General features: G+C 37.4%; 1 protein-coding gene across 2 annotated transcripts; it reads left to right on the top strand.

Annotated features, from left to right (window-relative positions):
• The first annotated feature begins 1,363 nt into the window (after positions 1-1,363).
• Positions 1,364-15,554, top strand: LOC108677187 (ceramide transfer protein). Of its 2 annotated transcripts, none has more exons than XM_018165361.1 (13): positions 1,364-1,615; positions 1,974-2,123; positions 2,596-2,712; positions 2,847-2,931; positions 4,533-4,652; positions 5,140-5,282; positions 5,691-5,834; positions 6,587-6,709; positions 7,838-7,999; positions 9,047-9,287; positions 9,919-10,139; positions 10,374-10,515; positions 11,144-15,554. In XM_018165361.1, the coding sequence occupies exons 1-13, from the start codon at positions 1,523-1,525 to the stop codon at positions 11,311-11,313; spliced, it is 1,911 nt and encodes a 636-aa protein (XP_018020850.1). In that variant the 5' UTR covers positions 1,364-1,522; the 3' UTR covers positions 11,314-15,554. The 2 variants fall into 2 exon arrangements, with proteins under 2 accessions (XP_018020850.1, XP_018020849.1); XM_018165360.1 differs by having other exon boundaries at positions 2,847-3,039.
• The last annotated feature ends 1,411 nt before the right edge of the window (positions 15,555-16,965 follow it).

The raw sequence follows: 16,965 nt of genomic DNA, 5'->3' as shown, positions 1-16,965 counted from the left end.
AAATGATGCCATTTTTTTTACTAGATAAGTTAAACTTAAATTGAAACATGTAAAATACAGGTCTATACTCTAGCTTTACTCACCATAAATTGCTGGCTCCTGCCTCTCATAGTTTTGATGTAATTTAAAAAAAGTGATGGTCTTTGTTACCCCAGCTCTTGGGGTCTTCTGAAGGCATAAATTTTGCTGCTGAAGCATCACCAAATATCTTGCAATATTTACCCATTCCCTGCACAGTGGATATTCTCATGTTAACATAAGAAAATGGATCAAAAAACCTAACACAAAACACCTTCCATCACAGTGCCAATCGATATACTGAGCTCATCAGAATCTGTCGCGCTTCCAATATCTCGTGGGATTCGAAATCTGATACCGTGTTGGTGATGCCTCCCTCAAATACATTCACTAGTCGTATAAGACAAATTTTTGCAATTAATATGTTCTAAAATAAAAAATATTACGTCAACTTGCGCAGAAAATTTTCATGATTTCGCCAATACCACGCCAACTGACTGACGTCAGTGACCAAACAAAACAATTCTTGTTTTGTATGTCTATGAAATGTGTATGATACAGAAAAGTACAACAAAACTGAAATTTAATTTAAATTATTAATGAAAGATCCATTCTTTTGAGGTGGCTACTAAAGTTGCCAATAGGCTTTAATGAGTCAATGCCTGGTATAATAATTGTGGTGCATGTAAGATGAAGAACATCTAAAAAATACTACTTAAATGAGCTGAGCTTGCAAAAATCATTGCCACACAAGTTTGTAGTGTGACTCAAAAACCTGAAGCAATTAGGGCTAAGACTGATTATTGTTGAAATAAAATGGTAAAATAGGCACTTTTGGGAATACACACACACACTTAATAATACACACTTTTATAAAAGTGTACACAATAATATATATAATATACACTGTTATTAACAATTAAATAAGAGGTAATTCATGCAGCGGTAATTTCGTTAAAAAATGATAGCAAAGCTGTACATGCGGTTTTAGAGGTAGATATATTCCTCGTTTCAATCTGTATTTGAATCTCAATCCTAATAGCTGAAGACAAGTATTTAATGATGTCTATATGAATATTCCAATGGAAGGTTGCACAAATATTTGAAGTAGGTACTGTAATCCTATTGTACTTCATAAAATGTGATCAAATTTTGCTGAATTGCAGTTCTTCAACTTTTGTAAGCTTCTGTTAAAAGTGAAATTTCTTAACTCTTTCTGCACAAACTGCATAGCCATTGCCCTGTCAGCATGCACTGTCCTTGGGGTAATTGCTATAAGCATGATACTGTTTTGTGCTAAGTAAATAAACAGAATGGCCATTCAATGTAATTTCCTATTTTTTTCAGAGAAACTTCAGTTAAATGGTTTTGTAGAATATAAAAAGACAACTTATGAGTGCTTCTCAACTAAAAATTAAAATTCAGTCATCTATATATATATATACCTTGTTAGCATTTATACATTGTTCCACAAGTCTTCCTTATCATATGTAAATAGGTAGCCATGTCTACAGACATTGCCTCTGCTACTCAGCTGTCAGAGGATGACAGTGATGATGAGAAGAACTTGAATCTCCGCAATCCTCCTGTGATGCAGGTAACAATTAGTGCTCAAGAATCAATTAGTGAACAGCTTAGTCATTCACTTAAGTCTGTGCTAATATTATGTTAGCCTGATTGTGGATGCTATTTTTTTCCATTTGAAAGATTTCTATTGTATACCTGTTTAATTCAGTGGATGATACCAAATTATCTGCATTGTGAATTCCTTTGTAGAAGCAACATCATGAAATATTTGGCAATAAACTAATAAGCAAATTAATTACTGAACTTTAGGCAGGGTCATCTTTGAAGCTACATTTCATGTAACTTGTATTTCTTCATTTAAAAAATTTTCTGAATGAAGTGCTCCATTTACCTAATTTTCCTATTTTTGTGTTTTTGAACCATCTCAGGGTGTGCTATCAAAGTGGACTAACTACATTCATGGGTGGCAAGACCGATATTTTGTTCTGCGGGATGGCACACTCAGCTACTACCGCAGCCAGGGTGATGCTTCTTTTGGCTGCCGTGGTTCCATCAGTGTTTCTAGAGCTATAGTCAAGGTACTGGTTCATCATAAATTAAATGATTAATACTTACCTACAGGTACAAATACTAATAAGGAATATAAATACAGTACCTAGTTACAAGCTATAGTCAAGGTACTGGCTCATCATAATTTGACTTAATTCTAGTTTAGAGGGACAAGCAACAGTGAAGTATATAAATGTTCATAAGAAATAGTCATCCTAATATAGGTATACTTTCTGCTACCTGTATATAAACAGCTGAAGAATCCAAGAGGCCTTTTTTCCATATAATTTTTGTGATTTATTTCTTTGACTCTCAATATTCACATACTATTAAAGAACATTAAGAACATGCTACTTGAAGTTCACTTTGCATTTAACATTTCAATTTGCCTATTCACCAGATTTTTTTCTTTTATTTTGGTGCCTGACACAATTGTTGTTGCTTGCTGATAACCATTTTTTTTTCTACTATATTTATGTCTCTATTGCTAATTTTTTGCAGGCTCATGAAATTGATGAGTGCAGATTTGATGTGTGCCTGAATGACAGTGTCTGGTATCTTCGCACTGAGAGATGTGATGTCAAGCATCAATGGGTTGATGCATTCGAGTTACACAAGGTTAGTTACCACACCTGAGCTCCTTCTTATTCAGTGTTTTGCTGAAAATTCTTGTTCCGGCTTGAAAAAAACTCAATTAATTTTAATTTAGTCTTTGAAATGCCAAATGGATTAAATTTTTACGTATTATGCAGGAGAACGAAAGCCTCAACCGTCACGGCAGTACAGTGTCTCTTTCGTCCAACTCGGTCACAGCAGCAGCAGCCAAAAGTTCCAAAGGTGGGCAAGGTAGTCCACTTAAAGCTTCAGCATCTCATCCTCCCAGGCTCTCTAAGGAGGGTGATGGTAATGCCTCCCTTCCATCAAGTGCCGCTCTCAAGATGCACGGTAAGAACTGGCCAGTTGTGACGCCTGAAGCTGCTCAACTTCTAACACGGGGAAATGAGCTGTCACTGTAAAACGGGGTAATGTGGTCCATTGATGGGGTGACTTGGACCGTTTTGAAATTTAAGAAAATGAAATATAGTACTACTCAAAAAGTTCTTGCCTTAGAAAAATTGTGTTAATGGCTCTAGAAGTACCATGAGATAACCTACGAATGCAATTGAGAGATATATTTATTTATTTATTATATGGCTTTTGTCTCACAAAAAGGTAAGCAATAAAAATGGTCCAAGTAACACAGCAATGGTACAAGGTAACCCATTTTACGGCATGTCTATGGTAATTCTAATGGTTAACCATACTAGCTTTACTGATAGCTTGGGGATCAAAAGGTGGTAGGTTATACCCACGTCGTGACCACATTGAGTTGCTGCAATTGACTGCCTTAATGCTCTGCAACCCCTGCTCAGAATACAACAGAATGGCATGCTCATCTTGTTAACATTGTTTTTTTTTTTGTAACTCCTATTCCACAATCAATTGTGTTAAAATTTCAGGTTCATGGCTCATGGCTCAGAGTGTCACTATTTAATCTTATAATGATTTGAATTTTTGCTCTAATTTGTAAGTTTATTTTCAATTTAAAGTTGAAGGTGGCTTGAGAGAATGATTATTTAAAATTTAAAAAATATATATTTTAAATCCAACAGATATCTCTCATTAGCTTGTTCCCTATTATATAATTCTGAAAACTCAACCAGCTCTTTAATATAAATTCTTTTTTTTGTTTCATTGTGTTAGTAATGTGATAATTGTGCCACCTGGTTGCTTAAAGCTTGATTTCTAGTAGTATATATATATTTCTCTTATTCAGTCCATCTATGGTATCTGAAATGCTTGACAAAAACATGATGTTCTCGCTCATTCATCTCATACTGGTACTGGTTGTTCCAACTGACTTGTTGGCTCATGGTACATCATTGGAAGGGCTGACATTCATCCAAGAAATGCCATCGTTAGTTGTACTGTGTTAAATTATCCTTTGGGTCTGAGGAATCGTGATCTTTTCATTCAGAACTATTGTCTGTTACTGCTATACAGCAGTGTTGGTGGTAAGAATTCTGACTAACTGCCTGCCAAAAATTGTTTTCTTATGTTTTTGAAGTTATTGTATATTTTCATGTTTGAATCTACGTCTATTTAAGCTAAAGATTGTCCTAGCCACTGAAGGCATTAACCTTTTTTGTTGATTTAGTGTAATGTAAATTGTTTTTCATTTTACTACAAATTGTCAAATATATTTCATTAAATACCGTACATGAACCTTTTTTGTTTTTGTTGATGCACTGTGATACATGTTATGCCCTTCATTCTGACCGCAAATAAATAAGCTCTAGATATTATTTTGATTTTCTCTTAAGCCTAAATCTCGAACTTTGTTCAATATTGCTGTTTAATATTTATTAGCGTGTTGGTTTGTATGCCATTTTCTTCAGGGCTGCGCGACAAACTTGCCGAGCTGGAGACGTACAGAGATATCCTCATCAAACAAATGGATGCTCTGCAGTCCTTCTTTGATGCCTGCTCTGACCTGTCGAAGAATAAAAGCCTGCTTTGTAAGTGCTTTATTTGCTGGCTTGGTGATGCCATGGTTGTGACCACTGCAACTGCTTCTCAATTTGTTCCTGGCTTAGAGCCCGAAATTTTAGGGTATTTCTTTGAACAGTGTGGCTTGAAAATTATATGAGCGAAACGAACGAAACCACATTTTGAGTCATGTTTTAAAATGTAAAAGAAACTTGTGTTTCTCTTTTGAACAAAATTTACACTTTCCTAAGTAAAAAATTAACAAGAAATTCCACGATTAAAAATAAATTGCCAATTAATATTGTGACGCGATAGGTATTGTGGACAGGGGTCTCAACTTCTTTTTAAATTAGCGGTGCCAGGCTTCAATCACATAAACAATCTTTAATAGATACGAGCATTGAACAATTAAGTTGATGTGCAAACCTGTAGTGACATGGACATGGAAAAAAACTCTATGCTCGATCCAGCACCCTCATTTTTCTTGACTTGTAATAAGTTTACTGTATTTTCCAGGCAACGGCAGCCATGACAGTGGCGACGTTGTCACTGCAGAAGGGGAGCTGCCGGTCGCCCCTGAAGTCACGCTCACCACAGACATGCTCGACAAGTACGGGGCCTCTGTGCTCGACTTCAAGGGCGAGGCTCTCACCTTCAAGGTACCCTCCCTACCATGTAGCCTTTATTTTTATTCATGTAATTTCGATGCCTTCATTTGTTTTTTGCAATGACTAGAAAGATTTTGGACTCTTTAGCGCATTTTTTCATTTATGAAAAAATGCACTATTGTGCTCGCCATGTCCGTCTGTCTGTTCGTCCGTGACTTCATGTTTTTGTCGACAAGAAAATGCGCTCTCAGTCACTCACTGCAGTGAGTACTGAGTTATATTTTTTGTAATTATTAGAAATTTACTGATGTTTGGTCGACAACTGCAGACATCCAGCAGAGGCCGGCACAGTGTTTGTAATGTTATTGTCTCAATTAACTTTTGAAGACTAACTTTATTAAATTTTCGAGGTACTATTGTTTTTTTGTGTGTTATATTAGCAATTTTGATGTTGTTCAAGCGACGACAGCAGGCATCCAGCAGACGCTGGCGCAGTGCGTGGAGATCCTGAGCCAGCGGGAGGAGGCCTACAAGAGGCGCCTAGAGAAGGAGGTGGAGAGACGCAAGTGTGCGGAGGAGCGAGTGCAGCAATACAAGGCACAGGTACATATGCAATAACCATCATAATAACTCTTATAAGTCTGCTCAATAAACCGTCAGCAATTAGTTTAAAATGAATAAATTAACTGTCACCTATTAGTTCTTATTAAGAGCATTAATTATACGTCATAACTGTCTTTTTCTTTCGAATGTCTCTCGCCATCCTTTCCTTTTCTCATGCATTATAATTAACTGGCATAACTTTCTTTTACCCATAAACCTTAGTTATTCTTTATACCCGAGCAATCGACCGATCGGTGGTTTATACAAATTTTCGACTGATAAAAGTCGTAAAATTTATGAATTATTTTTCTGTATTCTTGCACTTGATTGTAATGCACCTCCCTTCTATGTCTAGCTGGAAGAGTGATGTTTAGCGTGTTGATCAAAATTAATGGATTGAGGGGTTGAAATAACATACCTACACAAATCGGCCTACTTGTCGTGTTGATGTTTCAATATCTTAAATTTCCCCGCCCATTTTTCGTGTTGATGTTTCAATATCTTAAATTTCCTCTTCCATTTTTCGGGTTGATGTTTCAATATCTTAAATTTCCTCTCCCATTTCTCGTGTTGATGTTTCAATATCTTAAATTTCCTCTCCCATTTCTCGTGTTGATGTTTCAATATCTTAAATTTCCTCTTCCATTTTTCGGGTTGATGTTTCAATATCTTGCTATGCGGGTTGATGTGCTGGATAAATTTCCTCGCCCATGTCCATAGTTTGAAGAGTAAGCAGTTCTCACTGTGTGCAGGTGGAGGAGTGTGGAGTGTCTGGTGGAGGGGTGGGTGCGGCAGCCGTGGGTATCGGCAGCATGCCTAGAGTGACCGTCCCTGCTGACGCCAGAGGCATGATGCTCGGCGGTCCTGACTACGAGGTGACGTGTTCCTCACGTGTTTTGGCTGACAGTTTCTAATATTAATATTTATCTGAATAAGAAATAATTCAGAAATATTTATATATAGGTGTGTATTATCATGTATGGAACTATTTATTATCAGCAACTTGATCCTAGTAACTGAATTTCATCCTTATCTCAGAACTGGACACAGCACGTGTAGGCAGCCTTAAGTCTTGTTGTCATCCAGATATTTCCTCAATATGAGTCTGCTTAAATTGCAAGTTCATTAGTCTGCTTAAGCAGACTTTATTTCATTAGTCTGCTTAAATTGCAAGTTCACTAAGAATTTCAAGGCAAAGAAAACTCCGAATAAAATGCACCGTTTCTCAAATGAGAACATGTTGGTGGATTGTGTAATGGTCCAATATACAGTAACATGTACGTTTTACTGGATGATATGGTGAATAGATTTTTTAAATATGGTGACCGTCTTTGTTTCCAAGTTCATGGTTGCCTGAATATGGTTGGTTGGCTCCCCCTTAGTGTGTTGTTCTTGGTTACCTCAATGTTGGGTTATTGATTTAGATTAATATATAGGTCATTAATATACGTATAGATTGAGCTACAAGAATAGCAAAGGTTGTTGACAATAACTTAAATTTTGATCATTAATACTAGTTGTTACCAATTGTGTCGCTTAGGAAAATTAGTAAAAATCCTAATATTGCCTAGAAAGCACAGAAACAATTGAATTAATTTTGAAGTGTTTTTAAAATCGTAGATGAACCCTCACATTATCAATTTCAAAATATGGTTTGAAATCGTTTAAATCAGACATGCCATGACGGTGTTTATGCAGGTTATTTGTTGTGCAGTTGCTTCTCTCACATAATGATTAAAATCATTTATTTTTCTATACACAAATAAGCTATATTTAAATCTAATCACTCGTCGTAAATATAACTCATCACTATACAAATTAAGTTTTCTGCACTATATTTGACGTCACAGCCATAGTGTTCCTGCTCAATATTTACACTTTATTTAACACGTAAATACATGCACTCGTTACCCAAGTCTGACCTTTCAACCGCAGCCTAAGCTCTCACCTCAGCCGTGACCTCCTCTTAACCCCAGCCTTGCTCCTCCCCCTTGCCCCCACAGGAAGGCCCCCACTCCGTGATGGGGGAGGATGAGTTCTATGACGCGGTCGAGTCCACGCTCGACAAGATGGACGAGGAGGACGAGCTCAGGGACCGCCTGAGGCAGCGACGCAACGCTGCGTCGTCCGTCGTACCGTCCGTGCAGCACCCGCTGTGGCCTGACGTGAGTCTTCTCTTGAGCTCCATGAGGGAACTCGTTTATGGAACCTCAATTGTGCTTCTTTTCAATTAGGAATCCGTACCTCAATTGTACTTCATTGAAATTAGGAATCCGTACCTCAATTGTACTTCATTGAAATTAGGAATCCGTGCCTCAATTGTGCTTCATTGAAATTAGGAATCCGTGCCTCAATTGTGCTTCATTGAAATTAGGAATCCGTGCCTCAATTGTGCTTCATTGAAATTGGGAATCTGTACCTCAATTGTGCTTGAGTTTACATCATTGACCTCCATTATGAGTCTATACTTCAATTGTGCTTAATTTCCAGTGGCAATCCATTACGTGTCATGCGTACAGTTTCAACCCGATTGCTTGAGCTATTTTTTGTATTGCGTTAAATCCAATTGGATTCATAAAGAATGACTTGCAATAAACTCATGACATCGTTCAATTTGTTACCGGTATCACAAATTTAGTTTTCTTCTGAACAGTAAATTAACTGAACTGAAATTATTAGACTAGTTTATAATCTTTTTATGATAATATAATGTGATGTATCTGAGTAACAACCGATATATTTCCTCTACCTATACAGCAACAATATTTTCGTTTTATTCTAGATTCATTTTCCCTGTGAAGAGCCGTAATTCTAATTCAGTTTGTGCCTGTGCTTTTTGCTGAAATTTTTAGCTCATTATGAATTTAACAACGAATAAAATGAAAAGCAAATTCACCAAATTTTCACAAAAAAGTTTTAAAGAACACATCAATCGTCAGCTCAAAAAATTATAGTATAAGTAACATCACTGGAGAAAAGCCAAATTCGCAGGAAGGAAATAATAACATAGTTTTAAATTAAGCAGGCTAATTTACATGAGAACCTGTCAATTAAGAATTTCAAACTGATGAGAACTCGACGCATTGTTAGGGCATCGTTTTTGTTGGTGAATTTAATTACTGTATTTTGCGACCTTGTCTCTCGTGAAAAATGTTTTCGTTTGTTTATAAGCATAAATTCGTATCAGCTCACTTACTGAACGTTACTCACAGATCAACCGTATGGCGGAGGAACATCTAAGCTTGTCTCTCGAGAAGATCTCCGTGGACCCAAACGAGCCCGGTTCGTGGATGCTCTTCCACGAGGACGGCGAAATGAAACTCTTCAGGAAGGAGGTGGAGGAGGACGGCCTCATCCTGGACCCCTGCAAGGGCATACATAAAGTCTGTGGGGCCACGGCACACGAGATGACACACTACTTCTGGTCTCCTGAACTGCGCTTTGACTGGGATGGTGGGTCCTTGAATATATGCTGCGGTGTTGGATGAGTTTGGAGGATGTTACTGCTTGTGGGGTGTAATATGCCTATTATTCAGAGGCTGTGGAGAAGCAGCAGAAATGTTTTGGTGTCTCAATTGAAATACTCGTATATCGACTCCTGATAATCTTAGTCTTAATTTTTCATTTCTTTCTATCATCTCAGTTGAACGGCACACTATTTTCCGGTTCCTCGATGCCATTCAAATTGATAATACTACTATTACTACCTTTTTAGACCAATTATTTCTTGAAATATATATTTTCATATTACATTGATATAATGTTATTGTTTTTATCTTCCATTATATGAATGAGTAACTATATCAAATTAAACCCTTAAATTTTCAAGATGCATATCTTTTGACTTCAGTGCAGCGAGCACATTTCTTACTCTTCTCTTAGTTCTGACATTTGATCTATTTTGCCTGCTCTTCAACTAACATTACCTATCTGCCGTTCACCATCGCGGTCAATATATTGTGTTCTTTTAATAAGCTTCGCATCTGGCATTTTGTGTGTTCAGTGACTGTGGAGCAGTTCACCATCCTGGACAAAATAACATTCATATTCCGCACAGCTTACTTGGTATTTTGTGTGTGTGCAGTGACTGTGGAGCAGCTCACCATCCTGGACAGCATTGACGACAACACTATAGTGATACATCAGATCCACAAGCGCGTGTGGCCCATAGCTCAGCGGGACTGTCTTGTGTGGTCTCACGTGCGACGTCTCGACCGCGACCATCCTGAGCTCAAGAAACTCAGCGACCCGCCCTACGATGCCTGGCTCGTCAGCAACAAGTCCACGTCCCACCCTGACGCCATAGTCAGTATCCTGCCGTCCCACTCCGACGGTATTGTGATTTTGATGTGATGAAGTGATTATGATGGGTCACATGTGCACCAGAGATTTACTGGACATTCGCCCGGTGGCCATACCACCAGGCGTTCTATCGGTCTTCAGAGGCTGAGGCTTGTTTTAACTCCATACTTTCTCCCAATCATGTCTATAATGAATGCTGTTTATTAGTGCGCCTCCAAATCTTTCATATTTGCGCAGCTGGACCCCAACAGAGTTCGCGTAGACGCGCGGACTTGTTTCCTTTGTTTGACTTACATCGAGCCTCCCCTGGCAGAAGGAGAGACTATAGAGACGATCTCTAGAGACCGCCTCATCGTTAAGGTCACTTACACATCGGCTGGTGAGTTCACTTCAATTTTCTGAAAGAGACCACCAGAGTTTACACAACAGTACTCAAGTTTCAAGAGTGCCTCACCTTCAACCCTTAAGCATCCACCAATCTTTAAAATGATGTAAATTCTAAATATAATTCACTAAAAATTAATGCTCAGTTTTATAATCTTATCTGTAGACATACTCCTGAGTTCAAATCTGTTCCTCTCACTGAATATCTTCGAGTCCAGTAACTGTCCCATATGAGCTCTACTGAGCTCCACACAGTGCGCAGATAAGCCTACTAGCACTGTTAAATATCTTCTGTATAGTTCATAACTTCAAGGTTGAGGTACATAACAATTCAAGTTCTGCTATCTCTTTCCAACAATTTGGTACCATTGCTGTTCAATAGCTTAACAATTCATAATGTAAATTGGTTGAAAGAAGTTCTGATTAACGTTATGAGACAGTTTTTAAAGGTTTGGAATCAAATTTCACACCTGATAGTCACTATCTACATACTTCGTGTACATTACACATTGTACAGGCAACTTCTTACTCTGGCCCAGGTCATAGATTTTACTCTGATTATCTTATGAAGAAGAATGCCTCATTAGTTTCCTTGCATTTTTTAAAGTTGAATTTGATTTCAGTTAACCCTGGAGGGTGGGCGCCGGCTTCAGTGCTACGCGCCGTGTTCAAGCGAGAGTATCCCAAGTTCCTGAAGCGCTTTACGCAGTTCGTCGTCGACAAGTGCAAAGATCAGCCCATTGCCTTCGACGGGCTCAAAGTCGTTAACAAAAGTAACATTTTACGAGGCTAAACTTCCCCTCAAATAATTGTCACAAACTCTAGAACTGTTATGGATGAAGATGAAGTTGCCATGTAGCATCTGCCATTGAAATGAATATGTACTGTGTCATTGTAAACGTTTATCTGGAATTTCCATTATGAGTTTTCGAATTGTATGGCAAATGTTTTCAGTAACGATACATCTATCGTGCGTGATCAGTAGTATTCACATGAGCGTTTGCGTAAAATTTTTTAGCAGGAATTGGCGCTGATGGATTGTGATTAGTAGCAAATGAGAAAGTGAGCCTAAAGTGCTGGCTGAATCTTATCAATGGTAATAATTTTATTTTGTCAATTTCAAAGAAATATTCAAGAGACTAGTGGATATTACATTTTGAGCCGTGCACTTTCTGATGCTAATCAAGTGAAGTGATGAATGCTGCTTAATAAAATTCACGTAGGTTGCGGGATAGAGACTTTGAATCGCAACGCTAAAGTGTAGAGCTAGAAAAAATTATGGCTACTCAAAAAAATACAGAAATAGGGCCTGCAATTTCAATCAATTGTAGATTAGGTGTCTAATTTTTCTTCAGGTCACAGACTTGTGGTCAGGACAGAAACGCGTCATCACTTGTCTAGCGCAACCAGCAGATGTTATGGTGTCAATTTCGAGCTTGCGTGTAGTAGAAGATATCTTTTCATTCAAATGCTCCGTCCATCTCTGTCACGTAGTCGTTCATCGCCTTGTTAATTTCTTGTGTTCGATTGTTTATTGTGGAAGCTCGTCTTTAGGCATTTTATGAACTATAAAAGATATATTTTACTAAAGAGATTTAAGTTTTCATATGTACGGTATCGTTCTAATTACCTCTAGATAACTAAACCATGATTCTAGGTCTCTAGTGCGAGTGACTATCATGCTAAGGGCTGAAAATGATTGCTCGTGTCTAATGTGTCTCTCCTATAATTTCTTCTGTATTATTTGCTCTCGAAGTGCTCAGTATATCTTTCCATGCTGTTATGCTTCACTCGCCAGATAAATGGCATGCTTCAGAATGCGGCAAATATTTCCTTCAGTTTCAGGTTTAGCAGCACTGACACTTCTTTCCTCGAGTTTTTAAATAAAATACTCACGGCTCTGCAGAACTGAGATGTCTGGATAGTTGGTATGATTCTTTCCCCTCATACCTTGTATGTTATGCTGCCATTATAAATTTCTTAGGCCAATGCGAGCCGCTGATTTTTCTGGTTTGAACTTCGTGAATAATTGATGATTATTTTTTCAGTTTTCGCAGGTGAAGAGCGTTGCGTATTCTGTTCATGGGTGTTTTAGGCTTTGTGTAGTGACTCGTCGAATAGACATGTAAGCTGCCTAGTGCCTCTGGTGTATGTAGTCGTAAGATGTGCCATGTTGGGTTCGCAGTTGTTAGAGACTTGGTCATCTCTAGAGCCTTGGTTAGTTAGAGACTTGGTCATCTCCACGTAGTACCTATTTTACGTGAATTCTTATGGAGTATCCTATTGATTGTATGCCCGAATACCTGAAATGTAAATTGTCGTCTGAGTGACTGCTTTCATTTTTAGAGTTATGCATATGAAACAACAAATACAATGGATCATCTAAACTAATCGGAGATTAAAAACTACGAGAGGATCCAACGAATTTTCCCTCATAAACTTGAGAAACTTCATCTCCCTACAGATGAGTAAATTTATAGCAACATTGAATGATATCTTCAGATGAATGTTCAATTTGATGTATGTTTCGTATTGTGTGAGCTACTCTTTCTGTGTTGTTTTGATGACTTTTGTGCCTTTTTATCGGTCCAATGTAATGCATGTATTGTCTTGCATCTGTGATGGATTTGTCTGGTATAGCCTTCAAAATAAATGTACTGAATTGTTTCTGTATTCACGCAAGAATAGCATTACGAATATATGAACAAACTTTTTTTTGGTTTGGTGGTAAGCAGTTAAGACTGCCACTGCCAGTATGTCAGGTTCCTAATCACTTAGGTTTCAAGATCTGCCGCAACAAAAAGACTAATATTCAACTTAAGTGATGTGTATTTATCACATTACTCATGTAATGTGATGTTACTGTGATGAGCTCCTGCCGTGACGTCTAATGAACCTTGCACCTACTGAATGAGTACTCACAATGCTCGCGTTAAGGCAACGTTGGGCGAATTATGGCGACTTGCACAACTCGCTTGCGTAGACATACTCGCCCATTCTGTCTTTGATTGCTTCACAAAGTTATCGGATATGCTCATGAAAATTTAATGGAGAGCGTGTATTCTGTAAATTCTCTTTAATAGATAGTTTCTCTGTGTCATTTTCGCGTGGATTATCTTCGTCATTATTTCAGACAATTTTGTTGAAGGGCGATTTATAGGCTTTAGCTAAAGTATGCCATCTTTTTTTTTTTATTCTGAAGGCTGTATTCCGAATTGTTGGCCGTGGAGTGGATACCTCAGAGGGGTGGATGTCTCTTCCATCAGCCCCACGGAATTTAGCTATCTTTTTTTTAGTCTTTTTTCTTCATTTTACTTGTTCAATTAATTACGATACTGAAATTCTTATATTAATGAAGTTACAATGTTTTGCTTACAGTAGAAATATTCTTGTCACGAGCTCAATCAATTTCAAGGCGTGAATATATGATAATCTGTTCATTGCAAAAGATTGATTCCCGTTTAATGAAACATCTTCATTGCGTCAATGATGCATAGAAATTAGAAGCTGTTTACGCCGCTAACTTTATCAAACTGCTAGAGCTGAGCACAGAATCTTGTGTACATAAGAGAAAAATTATTGTGCCTAACAATTGCAGTGCATGTGTACAATTATCTGCTGTCACCTGCAAATGGAAATTTTCTAAGCTTGCGTATAATATGGCTCGCGTTTTTTTTACTGTTTTTGTTCATGTTGAGCTGTCATATTTCTTTCGTGACGATTCAAATGTTTTGGTACTTACGGAGTTACATGATGGGTTTGGTCTGGTATACATAATATGGTTTCAGTAACATAACTTTTACATGAACAACTTGAGGATCACATTTATTTTCCCTACTTGTTTCATATTTGCATTGCTGCATTCACTTCGCGCCTACAAAAACTCTGCACTTATTTTTCGTTTTGTGTTTTTCAAGGCTGTTTACTTTTTTGTCTTGTTTAGTTTAAAAGAAACGTGTGAGGTACAGTTGACTATCATCTTTTTACAGATACTTAGCGTCATTCTGTACTCTTTATTTACTTCAATGTTCGTTTTAATTTTTTTACTACATAACCCTGTGTGTAGAAATTTATTGTTGCATGTTTTGTTTTTAATGTCCTGTTTGCTGCTTGCTCCTGCAATGCATCGTCGACTTGAATACATTCAAGCTGTAATGTTATAACGCAATATTCTTTGCAACTCATAAAAGACAGCTTCTTTCATTGCTTTTGTTGGGTCAATTTCGCTGCTCATTAGTCTGTTAAGTTTTATACACATTTATGTTGACTGACATATTTTTTGTATACATTTATATACCCATTACACATGAGACTTTCCTTTAAACACTTGCCAAATCAGTAATTGTAAGGATCTTGTGAGAATTCTTCAGCCATATTCAAATTTCGCTTCTGGATAAGTTTTGCGACATTCAACGAAGAAGAGGGTCTTATATTCCATGTGTTGATTTTTAAGTGTTAAGTAGTGAAACGGAAACGACGGTAGTGTGCAGAATTTATGCTAGCGCTTATTTGTGAAATCAAAAAGGAATATTATCTTCCATGATATTTTTTTGGTCTCGCTATTCTCTCGTTGAAATTGCTCAACTTCATTTTCTTATTCGATTCTTAATGTTTTAAGGCACAAATTCTCTTGTTGGAGCATCACATGAGCGTAATAAATATTTTGGAATGGATCATTTCATATGGACTAGTATTATACGTACATAAAGCTGAGAATGGCTTACTCAAATCTTATATGTGCTTATGATATGGTTTCTTCTCTCTAATCGTCCAAACACCGCAGTTGGTAGCGTACTTTTAAGCTGATAAATTTGTATCAAGATATCAAAATCAAATTTCAATGGCAGAAATGCCTGTGGGTGTATTTTGAGTTAACAGCCGAGACTAAAGGCCACACATTGTTAGTGTATCTTTGCTATACTTTCATTTTGGGTCGGAGCCTATCATTACTCTCGTGTTATTTGTTATACATATTCGTATTTTATACTGCGCAACGTTTTGATTAATGAAATCTATAAAAATTGTTTTATTTGATCCATTGATTTGATTCTCGAAGATGTGTGTGATTATTCTATTTTATTAGTAATTGCGCAATCGAGTGCGATCATTCTTATAATATGCTTTTCCACCAAAGCCTGACTTTGGAATTGCTGATATTCTTCAAAAAAGAACAGAAAATACATAGTTGAAGTCTTATAACCGAGCCAAGAAAGAATGATTTACATTAACTTTTTTTGTTTTTGAATAAACGGTGATTTTGTGATGCTCCGAGCCTCCGCTTAGTCAGTTGTCATGTAAATAATGTTAAGCTTTAACTTGAATAAGCTCTCTGAATTGCCTGCTGCCGTACACATCATAACGGTTTGTTGTCTTATACTCGAGAAATTTACAATAATCGGCACTTAATATAATTTTTATCATGCTCTTGAATTTGAATAACGCTCAAATTAGAAACTTAATTGCCGAAAAAGTAGAAACTTAATTGCCGAAAGTGTCTTACTTTTTCTTTCTTAAAGCCAGCATCGCATATATCAACGAATACTGAAAGTAGCTATGTCTACAATATATTTTTTTTTACGTTCAATCGAGTCCTTTCGGGTGATTCCAGATGTTTGATGGATTGGATTTAAATTTTTACGCAGTTACGGATGAATTCCGATTGTAGGTTAAGTTTTCGCATGCGACGTTCCTAGGAGGCTAGGCATCCAAGCGGTGCGCTGCAGCGTTGCCAGATGGTATATTTCTATACCAGATTTCACAAATCTGGTATTTTCAAAAGGTGTCTGGTATGAACATTTTAGATCTGGTATATTTGCCTAAATCTGGTATTTTTCTGGTATTTTCTGACTTACTGCAAATTTACTGCATTAAGTTCCACCTCTGAAGTTTGAATTTCCTCCAACGTAGGCGTGGATTATATAGGTTACCATCAGAGTGGCGCGACTAGAGGTTTCCCGCCATTTTTAGAACCGCAAGTTTACCGCTTGATAAAATAACCCCAATTTAATTGTTAACATTTAACAAAAGTGCTTAGTGCAATATGAGCATGAGAGTGATGATCCTCGATTGATTACTGATCAGTGATGAACTGATGATATGACCTAGGACGAGTGAGGTTGTCGAACCGATCTCTGCGACGCAAGCTCAACCATTTTTGTTTTTGTTTGGTGGTTTTGAATTCTAGAGTGCCACTTGAATTCTGGAGTGCCATTCAATATTTCACTGATCTTGACAATTATCATCCATTCAGGGAACTGGCTGCCTACTGCATCACTTGTCTACAATGACCTGTCTCCAAAGCATTCGTGGTGCAAGTGTTTCCACAAGTCACTTATGTGAAAAACAAGAAACGAATAAAATTTCAACAAAGGTACTGGAGTTCCTTATTCGGACCAAAAGCTATCTGCTCAACCGCAACATGTGATCACACCCGAAATGTTAGATT

This window comes from Hyalella azteca, unplaced genomic scaffold, assembly GCF_000764305.2.
Source record: "Hyalella azteca isolate HAZT.00-mixed unplaced genomic scaffold, Hazt_2.0.2 contig6587, whole genome shotgun sequence".
In the NCBI taxonomy this organism is placed as follows: domain Eukaryota; kingdom Metazoa; phylum Arthropoda; class Malacostraca; order Amphipoda; family Hyalellidae; genus Hyalella; species Hyalella azteca.
The sequence above is the reverse complement of the archived record's forward strand: the minus strand, read 5'-3'. Positions and strand labels throughout refer to the sequence as shown.